The 22,939-nt window shown below is 44.3% G+C and overlaps 1 protein-coding gene and 1 long non-coding RNA gene across 25 annotated transcripts in view; one reads left to right on the top strand and one right to left on the bottom strand.

Moving 5' to 3' along the window:
- RAD51B (RAD51 paralog B) overlaps positions 1-22,939 on the bottom strand; it is a 682,929-nt gene that overhangs the window by 33,103 nt on the left and 626,887 nt on the right. Inside the window, exon 2 of one of the 24 annotated variants that reach the window (XR_010600610.1) lies at positions 8,296-10,619. The exons of 18 other annotated variants lie outside the window; for them this stretch is intronic. Coding sequence is in view for 3 of the 6 variants with exons in the window: in XM_065592928.1 (XP_065449000.1) it covers positions 10,506-10,619 (114 nt within the window). In the remaining 3 variants the exon portion in view is untranslated. Of the gene's footprint in view, positions 1-8,295; positions 10,620-12,820; positions 13,981-22,939 lie in introns of those variants that run through there. 5 more of the 24 variants (XM_065592928.1, XM_065592930.1, XR_010600608.1 and 2 more) reach the window with 5 other exon arrangements.
- Positions 11,052-22,939, top strand: part of LOC135983122 (uncharacterized) — a 37,646-nt gene continuing 25,758 nt past the window's right edge. The window contains exon 1 of the long non-coding RNA XR_010600613.1: positions 11,052-11,441. This is a non-coding gene — a long non-coding RNA (uncharacterized LOC135983122). The remainder of the gene's footprint in view (positions 11,442-22,939) is intronic.

Raw genomic sequence — 22,939 nt, 5'->3', positions numbered from 1 at the left:
CAGGTCTGCTAGTTATGGATGGTCAGAGTTGGCAGTAGCGACCCCGTCCACCCACACAATCAAAGTCAGATTATTACAGTAATTCAGCAACAAAAACATCGGCATGTGTTGCCAAGTTGGATAAAGCACAAGGTGCTATCATCTTGATGTGGCAAGAGTTCTTTCCAGGAAAGGCATTTGCACCTGGCCCAACTGGAAATCTACTGGGCAGAAGATTCTTCTTCTATATTTTTGTTCTATCACGATGGACGTGGTCTTGCCATTTTAAGGCTAAGAACTGTGAGGTTCACCCGCACGTACTCAAACGCCCAAGAGGCCAAGGCTACGAGTTCCTCAAAGAGGTCAGTTTTTATATAGTAAAGCAAACAGTTGGTCTAATCAAGTGTTTTTTTTCTAAGGCTCTTGGCATCTGGCCCTGTTATTTGCAATCTTTAATTTGTACTGTGGCTTCCTTTTCCCTACTGCATTCTCACTCAGCTGCAGAAATGTTCCATTTTCCCACATGCTTACCTCTTGACTCTTCCTCTTTATGGAGTGCATCACTCATTTCAAACCAAAATGTACCTCTCCCACACAAAATTGCTGTTACCTCACTGTTTATTCCTGTAAATTACTACCATCAGAAATGCAAAAGCCTGAAAACAAGGTTATGGAAAAAAGTAAGAGCCAAATTCATCTCTGGTGGAAACTCACTGCCATTAGGAGAGTTACCCCCAGGGATGAATTTCACCTTATAGTTCATTTCTATAAAAGTATCTGTCATTTTGAGCCCTCTCTTGTGTTATTTGTTTGGTTGCATCCCGGACTGGGTGTTTTTGTCACATTTCAAGAAAGGGTCTGTGGGACATTTGTGGTGCGGAAGGATTGAGAGTTATATATGCCATCCACAGTCTGGCCCTATGTTAAAGCAAACCAACTCCCACAATACGGGGGCAGAGTCAAATAAAGTCACTGACTTGGGGTGTTTTTTTTTGTTTTTTTTTTTTTTTCCTTATCCAAAGCAAAAGAGGGAAGATTATAGCACTTCTCAGAGTTAAAACAGCTCCACAATTCAGAGCATTTGTTCCTTTCATAATTGCTAAGGAACAAAAGATGAAGCCAAAATATAAATAAACTTTTCAATTAAAATCACAGCAAAATCAAATAGCCATATAGTATTAACTTGCTAACACGATAGAAACAGGATGGTTCAAGGATTCGTAATGAGATATGAACTCCTGCTTCTAGGCCAAGTCTGAATGCAGCCCGAGTTGATAATGACCAAAAATCAGCATGCAGTAGCTAGTTGGCAGCCTCTGTGAAATGAGTGGGTGGTCTCAGTCCAGTTCCCAACAGACAGGTGTCCATACCACAACTGGCACTAACTGCTCCCCTTGGCAGTCTCTGCAAAGAAGCCATGGATTGAACAGGCTGAGCCAAACATGGTGGGAAGCTTAGACAATTACAGTGTATCTTGTACCTGTTCTGTGGCGAAGCAAAAGACTGTTTCCCAGAGCTGACAGCCAATTCAGTACTTTCACCAGCACTAAATTCGCTACTGAAGAAAATCGTTTTTGAGGCTTTCTTAAACCTTGTCTTAGTGTGGAAACTATCTTACGATAGACATTGGGACAGATCCTCAGCTGGTGCAAGTCAGCATAGCTCCACTGAAGCCAATGGAGCTTTGCAGATTTGCACCAGCTAAGGATTTGGCTGGTTGTCTTCTGGAGCCACCCCCTCTCCTGTTTGCAATCACAAGCCCAAATGTTGAGAAGCTGGCAGAAATGAAGTATGTACAATGTTCATGTGCAAAAGTGCTAACAAATGTCTCCTCACTGTATGTAAACTGGAATAATACAGCCGTTATTAGAACTATGCTACAATAAAACAAGTTGGGTGAGTCAACCAGCAGTGCTTCTAATCTCCACTGGCTGCCTTTCCGGTCCCTAGGCTCCCCATCTATTTTTATCTCTCCTTGTTTTTAATATACTTTTTGGTTGACAAGCAATAAATCTAAGGATCTCTGGTCTCCTGTGCATGCTCTTGCCAGCAGGCTATTCAGAAGTTAGAGCCTACCAGACAGGAATTAGGATACAGACCACTGGGCTTGGGATTCAGACTGAAGGAATAGCGTGGCACCAAGGTGGTTGGTTTGCTGACTGCAAGGAGCATGACAGTAATTGCAGTTTTCAGGACTATGGCACAGACAATAGGAGACTGGCATGGCACAGGCTGCAGGAACTTGGCACTAAGTGCAAAAGTGTTTCAAGAACTCCAGGAGCACAGCATTGCCTGGAGGTGCATAGCACAGGCTGCAGGAATGTGATAGTCTGACAGAGCATGGTGTAGCCTTGCAGGAATATGGCATTGATTTTCAGTCTACAGGAGTGGCTGCAACCTTCAGAACACAGCACAGTCTAAAGGAGACTAACACTTTCCTCCAACTCCCTTACTCCCGATACATGTCCTGGGGCATAGGCTCTTCATTTCTCGTATGTCCAGCCTGGATAGCATTTTAGCTCAGAAGTGAGAACCAAAATGCTAGGAGGTTTGCAGGGAGCAGCTGGATATAAACATTTACTGTAGGATATGGATCAGATTCTCCAGGCATCTGCTGGGATTTAGCATGTATCTTTGGATAGCCCCGTGCTTTAGGTATGGCAGTCCTATCCCATCTCCAGTCAGTTTGTGAGTGGTGACTTACTAGGGCTTGCTTCACTCAACTCCTATTTTAGCTTCTGTTTTAGGTGTGCTAAGAAAAGAGGACTGAACAAAGGGAAGGTGCGTGGTGTGCAGCACTCTTGCTGAACTGGACACTGATATGGATTCTTTATGCTTCTTTGAAGAATCCTTCAGTAGGATGAACAGCGTGAGGTAGGAGGAGGGATGGGCCCCGTTCTCTGCAACCCCCAAAACTTTTCTTTTACAGATATTTCAAGATAAAAATAGGATGCTTTGCTACTTGTGTGTCAATAAATCAAACTAAATAAAAAGGGGGTTTTGAAAGCCTGAGAGGCTTTGTAGGGAAGAAAACAAAAGGTTGGCTTGTGCTGAAACTCACACAAACTTCTTGGTTCTGCAAACATGGGGGGCAGGAAATCTCATGAGAGCAATTTTTCATGCAGCGTTTTGGTGCGCCTGGGCCCTGGTTGAACCTGGAGTTCAGAAGCAGTTGCTAACATGAACTAAAAGTAAATTATTTTTTCAAACCAAATTCATCGTGATAACACGTAGCATTCACGTTAGGCTTTACATGTGTGGAGTAGGAAATGCTTTTCCAAAGAAGGGAAGCAGCACATTAGCCCCATTTTCCCTCTCTGTAACTGAGACACAGAGCTTAAGATGTGATTTGCTCAAGGTCCCATAAGGAGTCAGTGTTAGAGTTGAGACTAGAGGCTGACTGACACTGGAACACTTCACCACCCCCTTTTTTCTGGGTTCAGTTCAAATTTTTCCTGCAAGTTTGTGTGGGGCTTTTTATTTAAGCTGAATCCATTTGCTCTGTCCTACAGTGTATGTGTTATCCACTACACAGTGCAGCTCTCGGAGGTTTATAGACAGGCATGTCCTGTCCTCAGGATCATTGATCAGGAGTTGTTCTGACAATGTAAGGCTTTTTATCTTCTGTTTCATTGGTTGGGTGTGCTGGCATTTTGCTGGGAAACGTGTGGGTGAAGCTCTTGAATCAGGCAGAACATTCCTGCTTCACTGTGCTCATGTATCAGAGTAGCAGCCGTGTTAATCTGTATCCCCAAAAAGAACAGGAGTACGTGTGGCACCTTAGAGACTAACAAATTTATCTGAGCATAAGCTTCCGTGGGCTACAGCCCACTTCTTCGGATGCATTGAATGGAACCTATATCGAGGAGATATATATACACATACAGAGAGCATGAAAAGGTGGGAGTTGTCTTACCAAATCTGAGAGGCCAATTAAGTAAGAGGAAAAAACCTTTTCATGCTCTCTGTATGTGTATATATATCTCCTCGATATAGGTTCCATTCAATGCATCCAAAGAAGTGGGCTGTAGCCCACGGAAGCTTATGCTCAAATAAATTTGTTAGTCTCTAAGGTGCCACACGTACTCCTGTTCTTTGTGCTCATGTAGTTGAATTAGAAAAGTTGCTAATATAGCAGCTGTTATTTTTCTAATTTATCTCCAGACTCTCTAAATACTTTCACTACAAACACACGCATCACTAGTTACCTGAAGTTCTTACATGGCAGGAAACATCTGTTTATCCAGTACTGAGATGGCTGGAGTATTACACTGGATAGGAACTACTGAGATATTATGCTAGCACACAGCAGGCTCTCTCATTTCAGGCCTACATGCTTCAGGGAGCAAGGGAGAAGGGGATAGGGTTTTAATTTCAGACCTTCACTTTCTAGGTGCCCCCAAAGGGCATACATATTTCCTACATAAAGTTCAGTCTGTTTGCAATTAAGCCTCTCTGCTTATTTCCGGATAGATTAACAACAACAAAATCAGCTTAATCTTGGACATTTTGAGATAAACAAGGCCACTGTTTCCTGGGGTATAAAAATACTGATCACGTTTATGGATTTTGGAAGGCTGAATTTGCCTTGCGAACTTTTCGTGTTGAACAAATGTTAAGTTACAAAGAGATAAGAAACAGCTGGGTCTCCATTTTTAGAACTGAAGAGTTTTCAAAGAGATTATCTTTTCGTTTAAATTTCAAGTGAATTTAGTGCTGATGAAAAGTGCCAGATGGTAAGTCCTAGAGACTGACATCCTCTGTTCATAGAGAAGTGGTATGGGAAGGGTAGTAACAGTGCAAACCTTCACCCCTCAACTCACACCAACAAGGAATCAACTCTAAAGGTGAGTGGGTAAATTCAGTTTCCATTATAGTTCAGTCCTAGGTCTTTCTGTTGAGGGCCAGCACGGGTGTCCACTGCATGTAAAATGCGAGTCTGGTTTTCATGATGTGGATGCCTATTCTTTAGGAACTTGACTGAATCAATTCATTTTACAGTGGGGTCTAAATCGCCATCAGCTCTGCCAACAACTTTAAGTCACTACCTGCCTGGGTAAGATGCAAATTGGTGAGCTACACCTGATAGTTTCTGCCTCCCATTATCACTCCCTGAACTGCTCAAGCCCTTCCTTGTTTGCAGGGATTATCCAGACTATAACTCTACAATAATTCCCATACTCTCATGTTGATTACACAGCTGTGATATGGAGTTTAACCAACACTGCTTGTTAGTTTGAGGATAGTAGGCACTTTGCTAAAGATCATTGAATCTTTAGGACTAAATTCAGCGCTGATGTGGATACAACTCCCACTGAATCAATGTGAATTGTGCTCATTTCTGCTAAATCTGAATTTTGCCATTGGACTGGATTAAAGGCTTGAGCCAGCACCTATAATCCTTCATCTTGAAAATTCAGTCATGGCATATATGCTTCATATATTCCATTATTAGTTTTGCTAGGTTTTGAGATTACAGACCTTAACATCATGTCATTCTGATTACCAACTTGCTTTCCCCACATCTGAATTCTGACAATTGTAGTGTGTCTATTTTGAGAGCAGATGCAGTCAGAAACCAGCTGATTAAGGGCCTGATTCTGCTCCCAGTTACACCAGTGTAAATCTGGAGTAATTTAGCTGAAGTCTGTAGAATAAAGCGAGAGTAAACAAGAGAAGAATCAGGGCTGTAGGCCAGATCCTCAGCTTCTTTAAATTACTGTAGTTCTACAGAAGTCAATGAAATTACCTGAGGATCTGGCTCTTAATCTCTAACTACAGGCTTTTGCAGGAGATCACTTGCTAAAAATCATGTGGAAAAATGTGCGTATAGTTTGTAAGCCAGTACAAACACTTTCAGGAGCAGTACATTTTTCAAAGCACAGCTTCCAGGCAAAATTAAAATAAGGCATTGTAAAATTCATGGGACATCTCTGGTTTCCCAGGTAAGGGATTGTTCAATGGAAGGTTTGACAGCTGGGAGACAGGGTGCAGGAGATTTAAGCAGGTGTGTTTGTGGACTGGGCACTTGCTTGACAGGAGCCAGGGCTGGAACAGCAGGGATGCTGCAGGTCAGGGTTAAGATGCATTAGTAGAGCTGTGTGTGTGGGAGCCCAGGACTAGAAGAGGATTGCAAGTTGAACTGGTAGAGCTACACAGGAGAAGCTTGTACAAAGCCTAGCCACACTCTGCCTGGCTCTGGCTGGTGCATTAGTCACTCACTGTGTGAGCACTGAATTCTCCTTCCCACCCCAAATTTGGAAAAATATTCAAACCGGTGATGCAGGGAGAGAAGATTAGGGTGCATCCGATATCCTTGCAAACAAATGGACACCTTTACCGTTGAATAATGCATTCCTTGGGACAGTTACAGGGCTGTTAAAGAGGGAAGGGAAGATGGAGTAAAAAATACAGTTTATATATAAACAAGATAAAAATGAAGTGGCATATGCCACCAAGCTCTGCTGTTCTGCCCTTTGTAGAAAGCAGGATTGTGGTACATGGGAGTAAGAATGGAGTGGGTGTGGGGGAAAGGCTGCTTGTTGTCCACTCCATACCTCCCATGAAGATAGGAAGATTCCTCCATGACAGCATGGCTTCTCTTGGCTGCATGAAGAGCAGGGCTCAATCCTGCAATCCTTGCTGAAAAGAGTAGTTCCATGGAAGTCAATGGGACTATTCAAATAAGGACTAGTCGTGGGAAGTCAGGATTGCAGGACTGGCTCCTCATTTGGGTGGGATAACGCCCAACCCAGGAAGCAGTCCTTACCCCCTTAGCTACTCTGCCGAGGGCCTAACAAAGGCTCTGTTGTGCTGCATAGAAAAGAGCCATATATAGATCTCAGAAAATAATGAGGGCTCTTGGAAAAACAGGTCAAGAAGTGATTTTTAAAAATATGTTCTTGGAAACAGATGATGCTCTTGACCCCCTTTGGCTCTCAGCCATGCAAAGAGCAACTTGAAGAGGCTGGGGTCCCTCCCCTCGCCCTTACAGAATGACATGAATCCATAAATCTGTCGTATGGAGAGAGTCAGGTCTCTGAGCTCTAGTCTTCAAAGGCAGCACATTTCCAAGAGATTTGTTTAAAAAAAAAAAAAAAAAAAAGCCTGCCCGTGCTTCAAACACGATTTCACAACAATTACAGTACCAGGCAGGGAGAACCCTACCTACCTGGCCTACCACTTTGGCCTGAAGCCAGACCATCTTGGGCTGTGAACTTTCCAGTTCTCACAACTAAACAGGGTCAGGCCAGGTACTTGGCTGGGAGAATTCCACAGAAAATGAAGGTGCAGCAGGAAGTGGTACTGATGACTCAGCCGGGGACCATCTTGAGCTTGTTTCGCCAGAAGAGATTTGAGAAACATTCTCTAGTAGACAAAGGATAGTACATTTCTAACTCTGGATCTCTGCTGAAAATACTAACGGGGACAAATTGGGTGGGGTAGATGATGGTCAGAACACCTGACTTTTAAGAATTAGAGAGACCACCAACTCATTTCACAGTGTCCACAAAACAACCATCAGCTGGTAACAACTTTCATTCACTATCAACTGGAGCTGGACAGGTGATCAAGTGGTGAAAAATTCCATATGCCATTATCAGTCCTCAAGACAAACTAACTAGAAGAAACATAAAACTGCAAAGGAAAAGTTTGCATCCTTTGAGGCTCTTTTGATTTCAACAGAGCTTCTTGCAGGGAGCACTGCTTGAATGTGTGTGGGTGTCTCAGCTTTACAGGACTCCAATGATTTCAGTCAGCCTTTTGTGGAAATAGTCAGAGGAAGGTAAAAGGGGATTGCTGCTGCCCCTTTCCACTCCACTCACACCTTTGTGTGAGGTACATCTCCCTCTGGCTCCTGACCATTGCCCTGAGAGATGGGGCTGTGATGGGAGGTATCTCCCCTATCTGGCTCCCGACTTGGCCCAGACAGGACCCAGCAAATGAGGGAATGGGCAACCCTGATCCTTCCCCCCTAGCCTCCAGTCTCCCAGCTTCCCACCCCTCCTCACTTCTTCTCTCTGGTCCAAGACCCACCTTCCTTAATCCCCTCTGCTACCACTCATCCCTATTTATCCCCCTTGTCCTAATTCTCCACTTTTCCTGCCACAGCCCCAAATCCTCTCCCCCCACTCTTCTGCACCAATGCCCTCTCACCTTCCTGCACTCTCCCAACCGCCCCACCACACACCCAGCACAGCTCTGCCTCCGAAGTCCCCACACACTCCCCCCTCACTGTTCTGCCCCCACCCTCCACCAAAAAATTAAAATAATCTGAAAGGATATGAGCGGGTCATGTTGGGGGGTGGGGATGTGTATCAGTTCGAGCAAATGACTCAGCAACTTGCTTTCCTTTGATCACATTCATTTCCATTGTTCAGGAAGCCTCATTACATTATCCTCACTGCCTACTAGACTTTCATCTTCCCTCTATTTAGATGTGTTTTCAAGGAAATTAGTATTGATTAAAGTTAAATCAGAATCTGCACGTGGATTTTAGAGCACTTTAAAATGTCGTTCTTAAAACAGAAATTTTGGCCTCATGACAAAACTTCCAAAAGGAGCCTCTGCAGAGTGCAGGCAGAGAGCAAGGAACATGCACAACACGCATTCTCTGAATGGCCACAGTATGTCGCCTTGAGCCACCCTACTGCCTGGAAACCCTCTTGCTTCAACAGAGTCCTAGTTTTGCTGCCATGTACATTTCTGTCCTTTAGGCACATCAGTTTGGCATGTGCTGACCTTGAGTCACAAACTTTACCCTTATTTTTTTCAATATTTGTTCTCCCAAGTGAGAGTGAGTGCTGTGCAGTAGCTGAGATAAACCCTGACTGGCTGCGATCTGTTTGGGGAGGATCAGTGCTATAGTTTGAGCCCCAGGTATGCACAAAATGTCAGATGAATGAGATTTGTAAAATGCTTTATGGGAGGGAGCTGTATTTCATGAACCCCTAGCTCAGATGAGCCCAAATTTGGACCACTGACACTCCACCCCCAGAAGGCACAGCAAATTTCAAGAAAATCCAAGTTAGCATGTAGATTTTAGAGCACTTAGAATAGTTCACCTTTAAACAGAAAGCAACACTCAATCTTAACTATAGAAGACCGGGCACTACTACAATCAACCTGAGTTTTTATTCACGATATATGTTATGTTTTTGGTAGCGACAAAGGTGTCTTAGTAATGCATTTTCCTTTTAAAAGTGGGAAATCACTGCATAGGTGGGAAACCCAGATATTTTCAATGGAACAGTGTGTTTAGGGTTAACAAAGATACCCTGTAACTATGATTGTCCTTAAGTCAACAACCTCACAAAACAAGAGCTCAAAATATATTTCTTCATATTTTTGCATGCTAGACTTAAGAGTAAAATTTTGTTACCCCCACCCCCACTCCATACAAACACAAAATTAAAACTCTTTCCCCACTTCCTAGCAAGGATTTGAGGTCAAATTGTGGCCAGTCCTCAAATGAGTGTGCAAGAAACCTTCCCCCTTTACACCTCTCTTGAAAGGGAATAACCTCAACTGCAGCCCCACACTCTCTTATCCCTGTTCCCGTAAAAAGCATCAATTACATACAAATGCCTATGCATCAAAACTCCCTCCATTCTGTATTCTTACTCCCTCACAAACCATCAGTTCTATCCATAATACATGACATTTCAAATTCTTAATCCTTCCACTCTCACCACCTCTGGCTCACTACCTCTCGGCCCCCCAGGATTTGAGGAAGGGTTAATGAGTTGCTACATCCCAAATCTAACGGACTCATTCTATATAATGTATGTGTGAGTGCATGAGACATCTTTAGGTTCCCACCCAAGCCTCCTGTTGCTGAAGTGGAGCCCACATGCTTGACTCTTTCATCATCCACAGCAATTGGTTTGTACCAGTTTTTTTTTTAATCTGTTGTTTTCAAGGCTCTTTTCACAAGGAAATGGGCTAGAAACTCACTCTTGTTTAATATGAAAATTGAACTTCTCTTTCATTGGACCAAAGGGGCTTGTGTAAACACCCTCCAGATCATAAGCGCCTCCAGTTGTCAAAGTCTCATCAGGTTCCTTCTGGACTCATGGCATTACTTGACACTCAAACAGCAGCAATAGCCAAAAATACCTTTTCCAACTGTTAGCTGGTTGGAAGACTGCTGTTTCCTTGCAGATAGACATATAGACACAGTGATTCATGCTTTCTTCACCTCCAAATTATACCACTGCAATATACTCTAGCTGGAATGGACTGTGAAAGCCATGTCGAAGCTTCAGTTGATCCAAATTGTGGCAGCCTGAACCATGTGACATCACACCACACCAGTGCTCAGGACCCCACATTTGGTCCCCAAGCAATTCCATATGTTCTCCAAGGTCCTACAGCTAATTTTTAAAGGCTGCAATGAGATAAACCAGGCTGTCTCAGAGATGACCACTCTGATCCATTGAGACAACTGCATTCAATAGAGATGATGTGGCTGCCAGAGTCCATGGTGAAATTCTCAGGTGCTGGACATTCTCAGTGGCAGGCTCTCAGCTATGGAGTGCCCTATCTCTAGAGATCAGGATACACCCAAGTCTTGCTATCCTTAGACACATCTCTTCCTGAAGGACTGCTCTCGGTAACAATGGATGGCACAGCCTCTCCTGGAGACAAACAAGAGCAGTTCTATTTAGAAAAATATGTCAATGATGGAGGGTTGAGGACTTGGTCTTATCAGCCAGTTTTGTTACTATTCTTAATTTGTACATATGGCATCTAGATACTGTGACGATGGGTGCATAAAAATGCCTAGACAAAGACAGACGGCTTGAATGTATATGTTATATTAAGCTGTTCATGATTTTGCAGCTGGCACTGCTCCTCATAGTAGTGGAAGCAGCTCTTTTAAATTTCAGAAAGGGATCAAACCGCAGTCAAGTATTTCAAGCTGTATTTCTCCCGCATGATCCCTCCCTTCCTCCCCTCCCCCAGTCATGAACATTCTTTGCTTCTTTGTTTATATTGTAGAAAACATCTGTTAGTGTATCTGCTCAAGGTGAAAGATTTTGGCAAACAACTATTTTTCATTGCTCGGCTTCAAGGGAAAATACGAAGAGGGCTCCTCCCACCCCACTGAAGGGTAAGGGAAATTAGATCTGAATGCAGAGAGGCCAGGCCAAATAGACTGTTGCCTCACCTGCCTCATTAAGGGAAAATGGGATTGTTTTCCCAGTGGAGTGCACTATCTTGCAGGGACTGCAGGGGTGTGGCTAGGAGTAACGGAATTAATTAACATAAAGGGCAATTTAGATGACTATCAGAAACATCTTCTGGACAGCGAGCTGTGTTAGGCTGGGCATAATCTCCCATGGGAAATGGCAAAAGCCTCATCACTTGGGACATTTAAAACTACACTGGGGACAACACTAAAAAAAATGGTACAACAGGACAACCCTGCACTAGCAGGAGATGGATTTGATGATAAGGTAGGTCTTTTCTATGTTTAGCTTCTATGATGCTACACAGGATTGGGGTTCCTTAGAGAGAGAAGAGCTGGTTTATTATGATTACTGGTTTATATATTGCCTCAAGCATTAAAGTACTTTACAGATCTATAGGTCATAATGCATAAGCGGGATCTGTAGTTTTCCCTGGCAAGCAGTCATTAATTTCTGTGCTAGGTTTCAGTGGAATCTGCAGCACTCAGTAACCCAGACACCATCAGTTGCTCTGACTTTCTGCGATCAGCTGCAGAAAGAGGGAAGAAGAGATGGAACCATTTCTGGATCCATTGCTGTTGATGGGGGATTCTGTGGATGGTCCCAGATTCCAAGCTTACTTCCATAGCCTGGAACTGGCCCCGTGGATAGGGACTCCTTCATTCATCACTGAATTGCAGCCACCTCTCGGGTGGAATGTGGTAGCTGTTTACAGCACACAGAAATGCTACATGGTAGTTTAGGCTAGGGAGTGAGGAAGAATAGCAGGTTTAATGATTTACAGGAAACCCGAGCAAGAAAGCTCAGCGTCCCTAAACACTAGATTTTAAAAAATAAATTAAAAGGCCAAAGCAGAACTCAAGTTCAAATCTAGACTTCAGTCCCCTCCCACAGCCATTACATTCCTCTCCACTGTCCAATTGACCTCAGAATGGACAACTTTCAAATACAACAAAGCTCAGCTTTTGCCATAGATGATATTCTGCTGGACTAATCAGGCACGTATCCCCCAAATTAGAACCAAACTAGTGTGTTTCAAAATCTCCTAGTTGAACGGAGAAAGAGATTAAACACCTGGGATCTATTTGAGAGCTGTCACCAGAACTGGCATAACAGATCACTGACAGGCAGAGCTTCAATGTAATGGGAGCGGGACATGTGGCAGTACATATACCCAGCTGAATTCTGCTGTTGTTTTTAGATATTCTGCATTGTGTCACTATATAATTATTATTGAAATAACTGAATGCATCCAGCCACACCCCTCTGTTATTCCCATCTGGCCTCACAAGCCAAGCAGGGCTGGGCCAATTCTTGGGACCAGATGCTGCAAGAACTGGGGTTAGTGGTTCAGCAGGAGTCATGCTTCTGAGACAATAATGAATCATTGGTGTTAGGAGGCAGGAGATACTGTCCTCTGGGTGAGATTGAGGCCCTCACCACTTATAGTCAATATAAATCCATATGCAATTTACAAAATATTATGACAGAATTTAACCCTGTGGTCCTGACCAAGTACCAGTATTATTAGTATTTATTATTTGTATTTCAGAGTAGCAGCCGTGTTAGTCTGTATCCGCAAAAAGAAGAACAGGAGTACTTGTGGCACCTTAGAGACTAACAAATTTATTAGAGCATAAGCTTTCGTGGACTACAGCCCACTTCTTCGGATACATAATTATTTGTATTGTGGTAGCATACAGAGGGCCCCCATCCTTGGGGCCCCAATGAGCTAAGCACTGTGCGTGCACCCACACACACAATGAAAAGTCAGTCCCTAGTACATTCTGCCAACCTAAATTCCCCCCTGCAATTTTGATTAGATACAAGATTCTTTACTTCCTGTCCTAAACAGCTGCCACACTGCAGTGCAGAGGTGACTGCTCTTCAGTGGTGGATAAAGTAATCCCAATATATTGTTTGTTCTGAGTATTAGTGTAAATCTGTAAATCACTTTGGGATCCTTTGTGATGAAAAAATACTATAAATGCATGGAATTCATTAATGAATGATAACAAAAATAATAGATTTATACTGTGCCTTTGGCAAGCTCAAGCTACTTTACAGGGTAGAAGTATTAAATACTCTGTACAAGGTTCACTTCAATCAGTATCAAAATAGTCACTTGACTGGTGGGAGACATTCTAATGGTACGGACCCCATCACACAACAGATATGAGGCAGGAAGTGAAGAAGGATATTTCTGTTCATGAGATTTCCAGCCCAATGCTGCTGATCTGGTTGTTGGGATAAGCTTCAAATAAGCCTTCAAACTGTGGGAGACTGATCCAAAATGAACCTACTGCTATAGTTCAAGCCTGTATAAGTGTTTCTATTCTAATCCCCATTTTCAGTCTGAAACTTTCATATTGTGTGCTGAAATATTTGAGACTTAGGCCCAGATCCTCCAGTCTGTACGAGAGGCAGTAGGAGTAAGATCTGCCTACATGGATCAGATTGCAAGATTTGGACTTAAATTATTAAACCACACACTGTAAGGAGACAAAAACTTAGCTAAAATATCTACATCAGTAAAGATATACTGTACCATTATGACAACAAACTGGTGTCGGTAACCAAGGAGCAAAAAACCCCTACAAGATGCTACATGAATGAGGAGAATACATACTTAAATAGCCTCCATTCCGCAAAGAGAACTACTGTTCTTTTCTCATTGCACTGAATCCAGCCCACTAACTTTCTTTTGAATAATTTTGTGCATGTGTGTAAGTGCATGTGCGTGCACGCGCGTGCGCGAGAGAATTAGCTTGGAATGTTTCAAGGATGTATGCCAAGGTCTCAGCATCTGGAAAACAGACATGAGGACTATATTTAGTGCACAGTGACTTGCAATAATTTGTGCAAAAAAGAAAATTTTAAGCTGGCAGTGTTAGGCATGTAAAGAAATTATAATGGAAAAAAAAAAGAACTACCAGCCTGGCAAAGGAATAAATAAAACCAAGGGTGACATGTTGTTATAAGGGCTGCTGGAGAGAGAGTCACGGTATAGACTTAGCAGACATATTTATAAACACTCTACAGATAATGCATAGTTCAGTATAAATACCACCCTAAAAAGAATGTACAAAGCATTCCAAGCACAGAACAGTTAGCGCATTGATCTGTGATGCACATATATTTCTCCTTTATCTGGCAGAAATTGCCTAAATATATTCCTTCACTCAGACATGGGAAACTTTTTCCATAAAGTATCCGCATCTGCAGGGATTCTGCATGGGAATATTATACAGAGCTGAGAATGCTTTGGAAATTCTTTGTTATGTATATATTACCGTGCACTCTCCTGGGCATACTTATAAATAGATTACTAATGAAGTTACAGACTGCCTTTTATAGAGACATATTCAAGATGAAAATGGCATAAATATTTTCTAAAGTCCTTACCAATGGTACTTGTAAAATCCTGAATAATTAAAACAGAGAATTTTAAAATCAAGTTCTCATTTCCACCACTTATGCAGTTTGTTTACTTTTCATGCTTCACTGAACTTGGACAGGATACCTACATAAGTCAGTTTCATCATCCCATTTCTAGTCAGTTTCACTTTCCAGTTCTCTGGTCCCTGTCTCCAACACTGAATGGAAAAGTTTAAATAAAAAATGAAAACTTTTTTCACTGGACAGAAAAAAGTCATTAAATAATACTTATTCCTTTGGGTTTTCTGTGAAACTCATTGTCTACAACAACAATTCTCATTTGCACTAAGGCAGTGTAAAAGGGTAGTAAATTGGAAGTAAATTACATTACATTAAATTACATTATAGCCACAACAGTATAAATAAGAATCAGACCCACAAAATCTAATGACCCATCTAGGGTTCAAATTAAGCTAAGTGACCCTGTCATTTATGTAATTTACACCAGTATAAATGCTTCCACCCTATAACTGCATTGCACAGGTATAAGTGACTGCTCAAGGTACAAGGCAGCAGAGAATCAGGCGTGGTAAATGTAGAGTAGTGTGATACCTTCTTGAACACCAGTGAAAATGAAAAGTGTTGCCTCTGAAGCGCAGGTGAGTACAGCGGCCAGTTAGTAGTAGGGCAAGAAGAACGTAGCAGCTTTAGCCTGTAGTAATTCTATGGGTGGCATACCCAAGATCATTTATTCAGTGATGCTTTAAAACTCCCACACCCCAATTTGGGTCCATGCTGGTTATGTAATATGTATGTATCTTGGGAACCTATAAACCAATACTTGTAATCTCCCATAACTCAACCCTGACCTCAGATGTACAGTACCTTCCTTCTTAAACATTAGCTTTAATAAAATTAACATCAAAATATTTTTTCCCAAATGTCCATTCGGTTTGTCAGCTTTTTCTGTTGTGTATTCTTATGAGATGGTAAGTGTGGAAATGGAGCAGAGACTGGCACTGTCCATCTGGCTTCCATACCAGTTTAAAATTTGGAGGAACTTGAATATTCACCTATTTACCCGAATTTGATATTTGCATTCTATTTTCTTTAAATGTTTTTATATGGATTTCAAGCTGGGGAAAGGTGCCGGACTGACACCTCTGAACATGGACGCCTTCTGTTTATGCATAGAACAAATACTGCTTAGGCAGCAGCATTACACATGCTGCCCTGCCAATGCCCTCAGCCCTGACCTGGAGGCCTGCCTCTAGGGCTGAAAGGGGAGGTCTATTTCCATGGCCCATTTAATTCTTGGCTTCTCTGCTGAGTCTGCCAACCAGGCTACCAGCATATGTGATGTGCATGTATATTTGCTAGGAAGTGAAGTGAGACCAAACCAACCCACTTCACAGAAGCCACAAAACAGTAGCTAAGGTACATGTCTTGTGTTATGCTGCCAATGATCTGAAATGCCCCCAACACACACATCTAACACACACAGGGATGGTGAACAGATGGAGAAAAATAGGTAAAAGATAACAAGAGGTCTATCTTTAGAGCTATAAATATCCTGAAGCAATGGGGATGGGGTGCAGGAATTAGGGTAGTGCCTCTACCTCAGTGTTTGGAAGGGACCAGGGCAGCACATGGGACTCCCCAGCCAAGGGGAGAACCATGCCCGATAAGAAAAGGACGGGACTAGGACAGTTGCTGGGCCTTACAAGCATATGGAGAGCTTGGGGCAATGCCTATACTGAAGCAGGCGAGGGGGATGTTAGGAACAGTCACCAAGCTGCACAGTAGATACGGGGATTAGGTCAGGGACTAAGGCCCAGTAGGAAGGTAGAGGAATTGGGGCAGTGTGCAAGTCTGTAACCCCTGTGGGAAGAGTGAGGAACTGGAGTCATGGAAATGACTGGCATGGTGCCCAGCCCCCAGAAGCTAAAGAGTGAATGGGTTAATGTCTTGCTCTACTAGGGAAACTCTTTACCGCTCCAGAGACTGAAGTCCCAAAAGCTTCTGTTTTCTTTCCATATTAGTGTCTCTGTCTTGAAGCTCTTTAAAGACAACATAGCCCACTCCCCTCCCCACTGCTTCTCTCAGTGGGCTGGCAGAGACAAGCTGACTGGGGTGGGGAGGTGAGGGGGCTCTAATCCAAAACTCCAAAGTAAATCAGACCCAAACTTCAAGTATTGTAAATTAAAGCTGCTAAAGAGAGGAACAATTACGACTGAGTTGATTTCTGGCATCACAGCCTTCTTGTTTTAACCTCTGAGGTACTGTTAGAACCAGGACTCCTGTCTGAAAATAGTCTGCTGAAGTCAGCAGAAGATGAGGATTTACTGTAATCAGTGCCGCAACATTCGTCAGTGAGTCAGGCTCGCTCCCAAACTGTTTCCTAAGAGATGTATCCAGCCTCAGCTGGGTGCTCTTTGTAGTTCTGGCAGAGGTCAGCTCTGTCTCTTAGCACACTTAGTTGAAAGCCACAAATCAGAGCAGCAAATTTAGTCTAAACAATTCTCTGTACTGTTCCAGAAGCAATTAAGAGCATTTTGCTTTGTATACTTCATCCAGGTGTGAGTGAGCAAATAGTACCCGCAGACAGCAGCCAGAGCATGGTCACAAGGACAAAACCCCCTTTGCTGGGGAGGAGGTAAAAGCCCCATTGCTCGGGATATTTAAGACAGTGCTGGCCAAAAAACACTAGAGAATGCACTGTATGGAATAATCCTATATTGAGCACCAGGAAGCATCTTGCAGTAGGCTCTAGCAGGGTTGCTCCAACTCTAACTCTTATGAATTAGGCAGCCTCTTCATTATGGGTCTGACCTCCACTTCTCTACTTCACTTAAAATCCAAACTTGTAGCAAAATAATTTGTTCAGCCATCATGTCAATGGCCTGATGGAATGGAAGGAAGGTATGTGGAAGAAGCACAATCCCCAATTAGCATAGCATCTCAGTAAAGTACGAACAACATGAAGGACAGAAATAAGAGAAGAGGAGTCTAAGTCACCTTTGTAAAGTGAACCATCTCATTTTAACACAACTTTTCTGGATAAATAACCTTTGGTTGTCCCCACACTCAAATGTTTAGATCAGAAGTTCTCAAACAGTGGTCCGCGAGCTCCATTCAGGTGGTCTGTGGATAGCTCCTTCTAAGAATGAAGAGCCACCCACCTAATTAGTGGAGCTGCGCAGGCGTGGCTCCATTAATTTGGTGCGTGGATCCTGGAGAAGACACACATGTAAGGTGAGGCTGTGGCCTTGGGTGGAATAGGGATTAAGTGGGAGGGGGCAGTAGGGTGACAAGAGGGGGAAGGGGGAATTTGGGACGTGCAGGGCTGTGGTGGCCAGAGAAAGAGGCGACTTTCCCCAGCTCCAGGGCTGCAGCTGCCAGGGAGAGACCCCCCCTCCTTCCCAGCCTCAGCTCTGTCAGGCACTCACCGGCAGTGGCGGGAAGCGGAGTAACGTTGCCCCAGCCCGCCACCTCCCAGCCACAGCGCTCCGCTTCCCACCGCCGGTGAGTGCGGGGAGGTTGGGGAAAGGACCCCCCCCCCGCACTCACCTGCGGCGGGAAGCGGAGCGACGCAGCCCCAGCCCACTCTACTTTCCTTGCCCCGGCCCCACCCGTGTCGCTGGGGGTGGGGGAGCGCGTGTTGGGGAAAGGTCCCACACTCACCTGCAGCGGGAAGTGGAGCGCCGTGGCTGGGAGCTGGCGGAGTGGAGTGGGTTGGGGCTGGGCAGCTCGTGAGTGCGGGGGTGGGTGTGTGTGTTCCCTTCCCCCAAGCTCCCTCCCCCGAGCGACACGGCTGGGGCCGGGGCGAGGGAAGTGGAGCGGGCTGCTCCCAGCCCCCCACTAATCCCCCGGGCCACTCTGGGACTGCAGGGCCCCCAAAATTGCCCCCCCCCACAGCTCCTGCCTCCTAGATTCTGGGGGGGGGGGGGAAGCACCTGACCCCTTGGCCCTGGCCCGACACCCTTAACACACTGTATATTGGGTCATGTTATATCAGGGTAGAGGTGTAATTACAAGAAATAGACAATAGTAAAACTGCATCTATTACCATCAAAGTTCAATGGCAACAGCACTATGAATTCCACACACGCTCCGCAAATGAGCGGTGACAGTAGTACTATGGTTGGCATGCTGCTGGACTTTCAAATAAGAAAACCACCATTGCAACTGGCACTAACTGTACATATGGGCCAAGAACCGAGCAGCTCACATGTCTGTATGTGTTTTCTTTGGGCCAGGGATGAGGCACTTTATGGATTATCCTCTGGCTACCTGGCACCTTCAGGTCATCATTGACACCTTTGCAAAGTCCCACCATGCTGGTCTGGGAGCCCTTTACACAGGTATAAACAAATACAAGATGGAAGAGAATGGAAAATCAGGCTGGTGGTTGGGGCCTTGTGAGGAAGCCTACACTGCTGAGCCTCTTCCTGTTCTGTAGCTAGTGGACATTAGTCTCCAGGTCAATTAAACTGCCTCTTTCATATGCCACATGTTCCCTTAAAAAAAAAACAAAAAAAAACAACCACACAACAACCCTCAGAAAGCAACTATGTTTAGTTAGTGCTGGCCAGAAAAGCAGAGCAGGAGAACCCCTGCTTTGGTACAGCTAGAACCTTCTGTATAGTAGCACACTTACCTCTTGCCAACAAAGGGTGTCAACAACACACACAGGTGCTGGCCACGATTTAACTGCCATGTTAACCATGGTTTCTCAAATGGTGCTGAACAGAGTTTGTTCTGTTAAACCCCAACCCTGATCCTAACCCCTCCTCACCACTGCCTTATATCTGTGCCAGTTGCTGATATCCATCGTCTGTAATAGGTAATTTTCCTAATGTAGAGAAGAGTTTGGTGAATTTACAGAGAATTACTTTACCTCAGAGACAGGACAACTTTACATCTTAATATGGCTCATTTGTCCTTACTGACAGCCCCAGGCATTTCTAGTAGGGATAAGTGGGAAGAAAAACAGAAACACATCTACATGCACCCACCCCATTGACACCAGACAGTGTGTCTGAACAACTCATGCCTCTTCTGAAGGACCAAATTCTAAACTTTTGCGAGTGATTTTTTCAGAGACTAAAAGAGTGAGGTGAATGTGGGGCCCTGGTATTAGTAAGGCTAAAAAGCAGCTTGCTGCAGCTGGGTTATATTTAGAGTGTTGGAGACATTAATCTAGCATGTTTAAAAAAAATGTTCTTCCTTTATTGTGTGTCCCACGTAAATAGCACGCATCCCTCACCCCTGTCCTCAGAATGGTTTGTTTTTTCCAGCTATTTGGCATGCCATGCTCTGAGTACACGAGTCTGAATGCCTGCAAACAATCTGTCCTAGGCAGGCTGGGACACTGAACAGGGCGTCCTTCTGTGTATTTTACAGGGGAAACTCCCCTAGCCTTGTTGCATCATCCTAAAACTGCAGATTCCCTAAAACACAGAGGACCAAACTATGGGCCACATTCATCCCTGGGAGTTACACCAGTGATGAAGATTGGCCCCATTTTTGTTTTGTTTTGTTAGTAGCACATCATCAACTTCTGGACAGTGATGGGACTGTCAAGAATACGGTGATAACGAAATAGCTAAGATTATTTATAGTAATTTAAGTGGGCTCAATTCTCCACTCTGCCTGAGCTCCACTATGATGGAGTTGGAGGATGGCAGAGAGCTAGTTGTAGCTCTTGGACCCTTAGTGGCCCAGCACTGGTCCAAATTAGGATGACAGAGAAGCAGGGACCTTATGGCAGTGGAGGTTAGAGCACACTGAGCTCTGCTCCCTCCCTTCTGCTGGGGGAGGAGTGGGCAGCTGGTGGTTCATGTTCCCCTATGCAGGAGGAATTCCCCACTAGCTATCTCTGGCTGCTTTAAGACCATTTTATGCTTTTATAATGGCCTTAGTGGACTGGAGAATCCCATCCCAATGTTTTTATTCAGCTAACAAATGTTAGATTTTTATGTCAAGAAATTGAAATATTTTATCATATTATACTTGAATTGACCCACAAACAATGATTAAGGCCTTTTGCCACTGGAAAGCAGGATTCATACCTGTCGGAGGTCACAACTGAAATGAGATTAACAGGGTTCACGCTGGTCCTTAGCTCTAATCACAAAATCACTACCGAACGTGACATAATTTAGCACCATTTGCAGTTTCCCCTCAAGAGAGACCCAGGACTGGGTAGCAGGGGCTGCTACTAGCTCAACCACTGCACCTCAGAGTTGGGTATGTGGGATTCCAGACAGAAATAGCAGAGGGGATGCAGGTCAGGACTGAGGTGCACTGGCTAAATGGTGTGGGGACCTAGAACTGAAAGAGCAGGAGGGAGCTGCAGCTTGGTATTAAAGCAGCAGTAGCAGAGCTGTGAGAGGAGGAAGTTTGCACAGTATCTGCAAAGGTTGTGGCTAGCTACAGCCAACACTCTCAATCTTTTGCTTTCCTGCATGCCAGACATCTAAACATGTTGAGAAAAACAAGAAGCAAAACAATAGGTGACTGTAGTGTGAATAATAAAGGCCTGACTTCCCTCTTGGAACTTGACTGCTGTTCATAAACTGCTCCAGCTGCGCTCTCACGGTTTGGGATGTCAGCAGAGCTCCTCAAGTGAATTACAGCCTTCTATTCATTTTGGGGCCATCTACTGTATCCTTTTATATGCTGTATTGTAAATGCCAGGGGGTTGTTATATTGTAAGGATACTGTTATCCTTTCCCTTCTACAGAGCTGGGATCTGTAATGGTGTGATTCCATTTATGGTTTTTTTTAATGTTTTAAAATTAGTGTCATGTTGGTGGGAGGTGCTTGGCTTGACAGCTCTGCAGACCAAAGTCCTCTGTTTATTCCAAGAGCAGGTACAGCACAGGCAGCATATACACCCCCGCTCCCAGTAAGCCCCTATCCAGCTCTGAAGGGATTACTGGCAGACTAGATCTTTTCCATTAATGTAACAGAAAGATAGTGTGGCTATAAATAATTGACTCAAAGGCAAAGGGCCAAGTTCATCCTTGGGGCAACTCCACTGACTTCAGTGGAGTTACCTTAAAGATTAATTTGGCCCTGTATATTCAAACGAAGTGGATCTCTTTGTTCATGCCAGGCTCGCTCCATGCCTGACAAATCCCATGCTAATCAGACTTAATTCACTGCATATTTTGCTTCTTTAACGTTAATGTGAGAAGCTTAATAAGGGGTTTCCTATACTTTGGCTATAAGGGTATCCGTTGCAGGTTGTTGTTTTTTTTAAATGTGAAACACTTTATTTTATGTCTAAACAACAACAAAAAGAGCCAGGTTGTGGCTGCCTCTTGTGTTGGCACTTAAGCCACCTTCTCCGCCTAGCAGTGCCAGCTAGGGCACAGCAACAACTGCAATTCCATGTACAGTAACTCCTCACTTACCGTTCTCCTGCTTAATGTTGTTTCGAAGTTACATCACTGCTCCATTAGGGAACATACTCGTTTAAAGTTGTGCAATGCTCCCTTAGAACGTCATTTGGCTGACTTTACAATGGAGCATTGTACAAGTTCCTCTTTTCCACCTCCTCCCTTCCTCCCAGTGCTTCCCCTGCCGCCAAACAGCTGTTTGGCAGGACTTTCTGGGAGGAGGGAGCAAGCGGGGAAGCTGCCCCCCCCCCCCCCCCCAGACAGGCAGGGCCACCTGGAATGCAGGGGCTTTAGGGGCTGCAGGGCCCTGGGCTAAGGGGGCCCTGGCCTGCAGCTCTAAAGCCCCTTTCGGAATGCGGCCCTGCGAGCACGGGCTGGAGGACTCAGGAGGAGCTGCGCAGCCAGCGGCCGGAGAGAAGCGGCGCTTTCCCCTTCAAAGCTGTTGATCACCCCCCTCACTTGGTTGGAGCTGCTTCCAGTTAAGAATCCAAACAGGCTCTACCTATCACTCTGAAATCAGTGGCTAACTCTCTGGTCTCGAGTTATGCTCCAACTATATTTTGGGAAACTAAACACATTTGTTTAATTTCTCCCAAACATCCCATCTGAATACCATGAAAATGCCCTGTCCAGCCCAATGAATACCATGAAAATGCCTTAGTCTAGCCCCTCATCCCTATATACAGTTTGGTCTTCAACATATACCCATGTTCTGCTTGGTTTAATAGCCTCTTTTGGTTAAAACCTCTGTGGGCTCCTTTGGTTTGTGCCAGGTTGAGTCCTGCCCTGAGATGAGACCTTCCCTTATGAGAGCCAAGTCTATGTGTACCTACAGCTGTAAGTGGGGCCAGGTGGAACATTTCCCTTCAGGCCTATTTTAAACTTTTTCCCTGCCAGACTGTATGTAAGAGTACATGCACTCCATCACAGGATAGCTTAGTGGCAAATACCTAGACTGCCTGGAATCACAAATACAAA

The sequence above is a fragment of the Chrysemys picta genome, chromosome 4 (assembly GCF_011386835.1).
Source record: "Chrysemys picta bellii isolate R12L10 chromosome 4, ASM1138683v2, whole genome shotgun sequence".
NCBI classification, from domain to species: Eukaryota; Metazoa; Chordata; order Testudines; family Emydidae; genus Chrysemys; species Chrysemys picta.
This window is presented reverse-complemented; position numbering and strand designations above follow the sequence as displayed.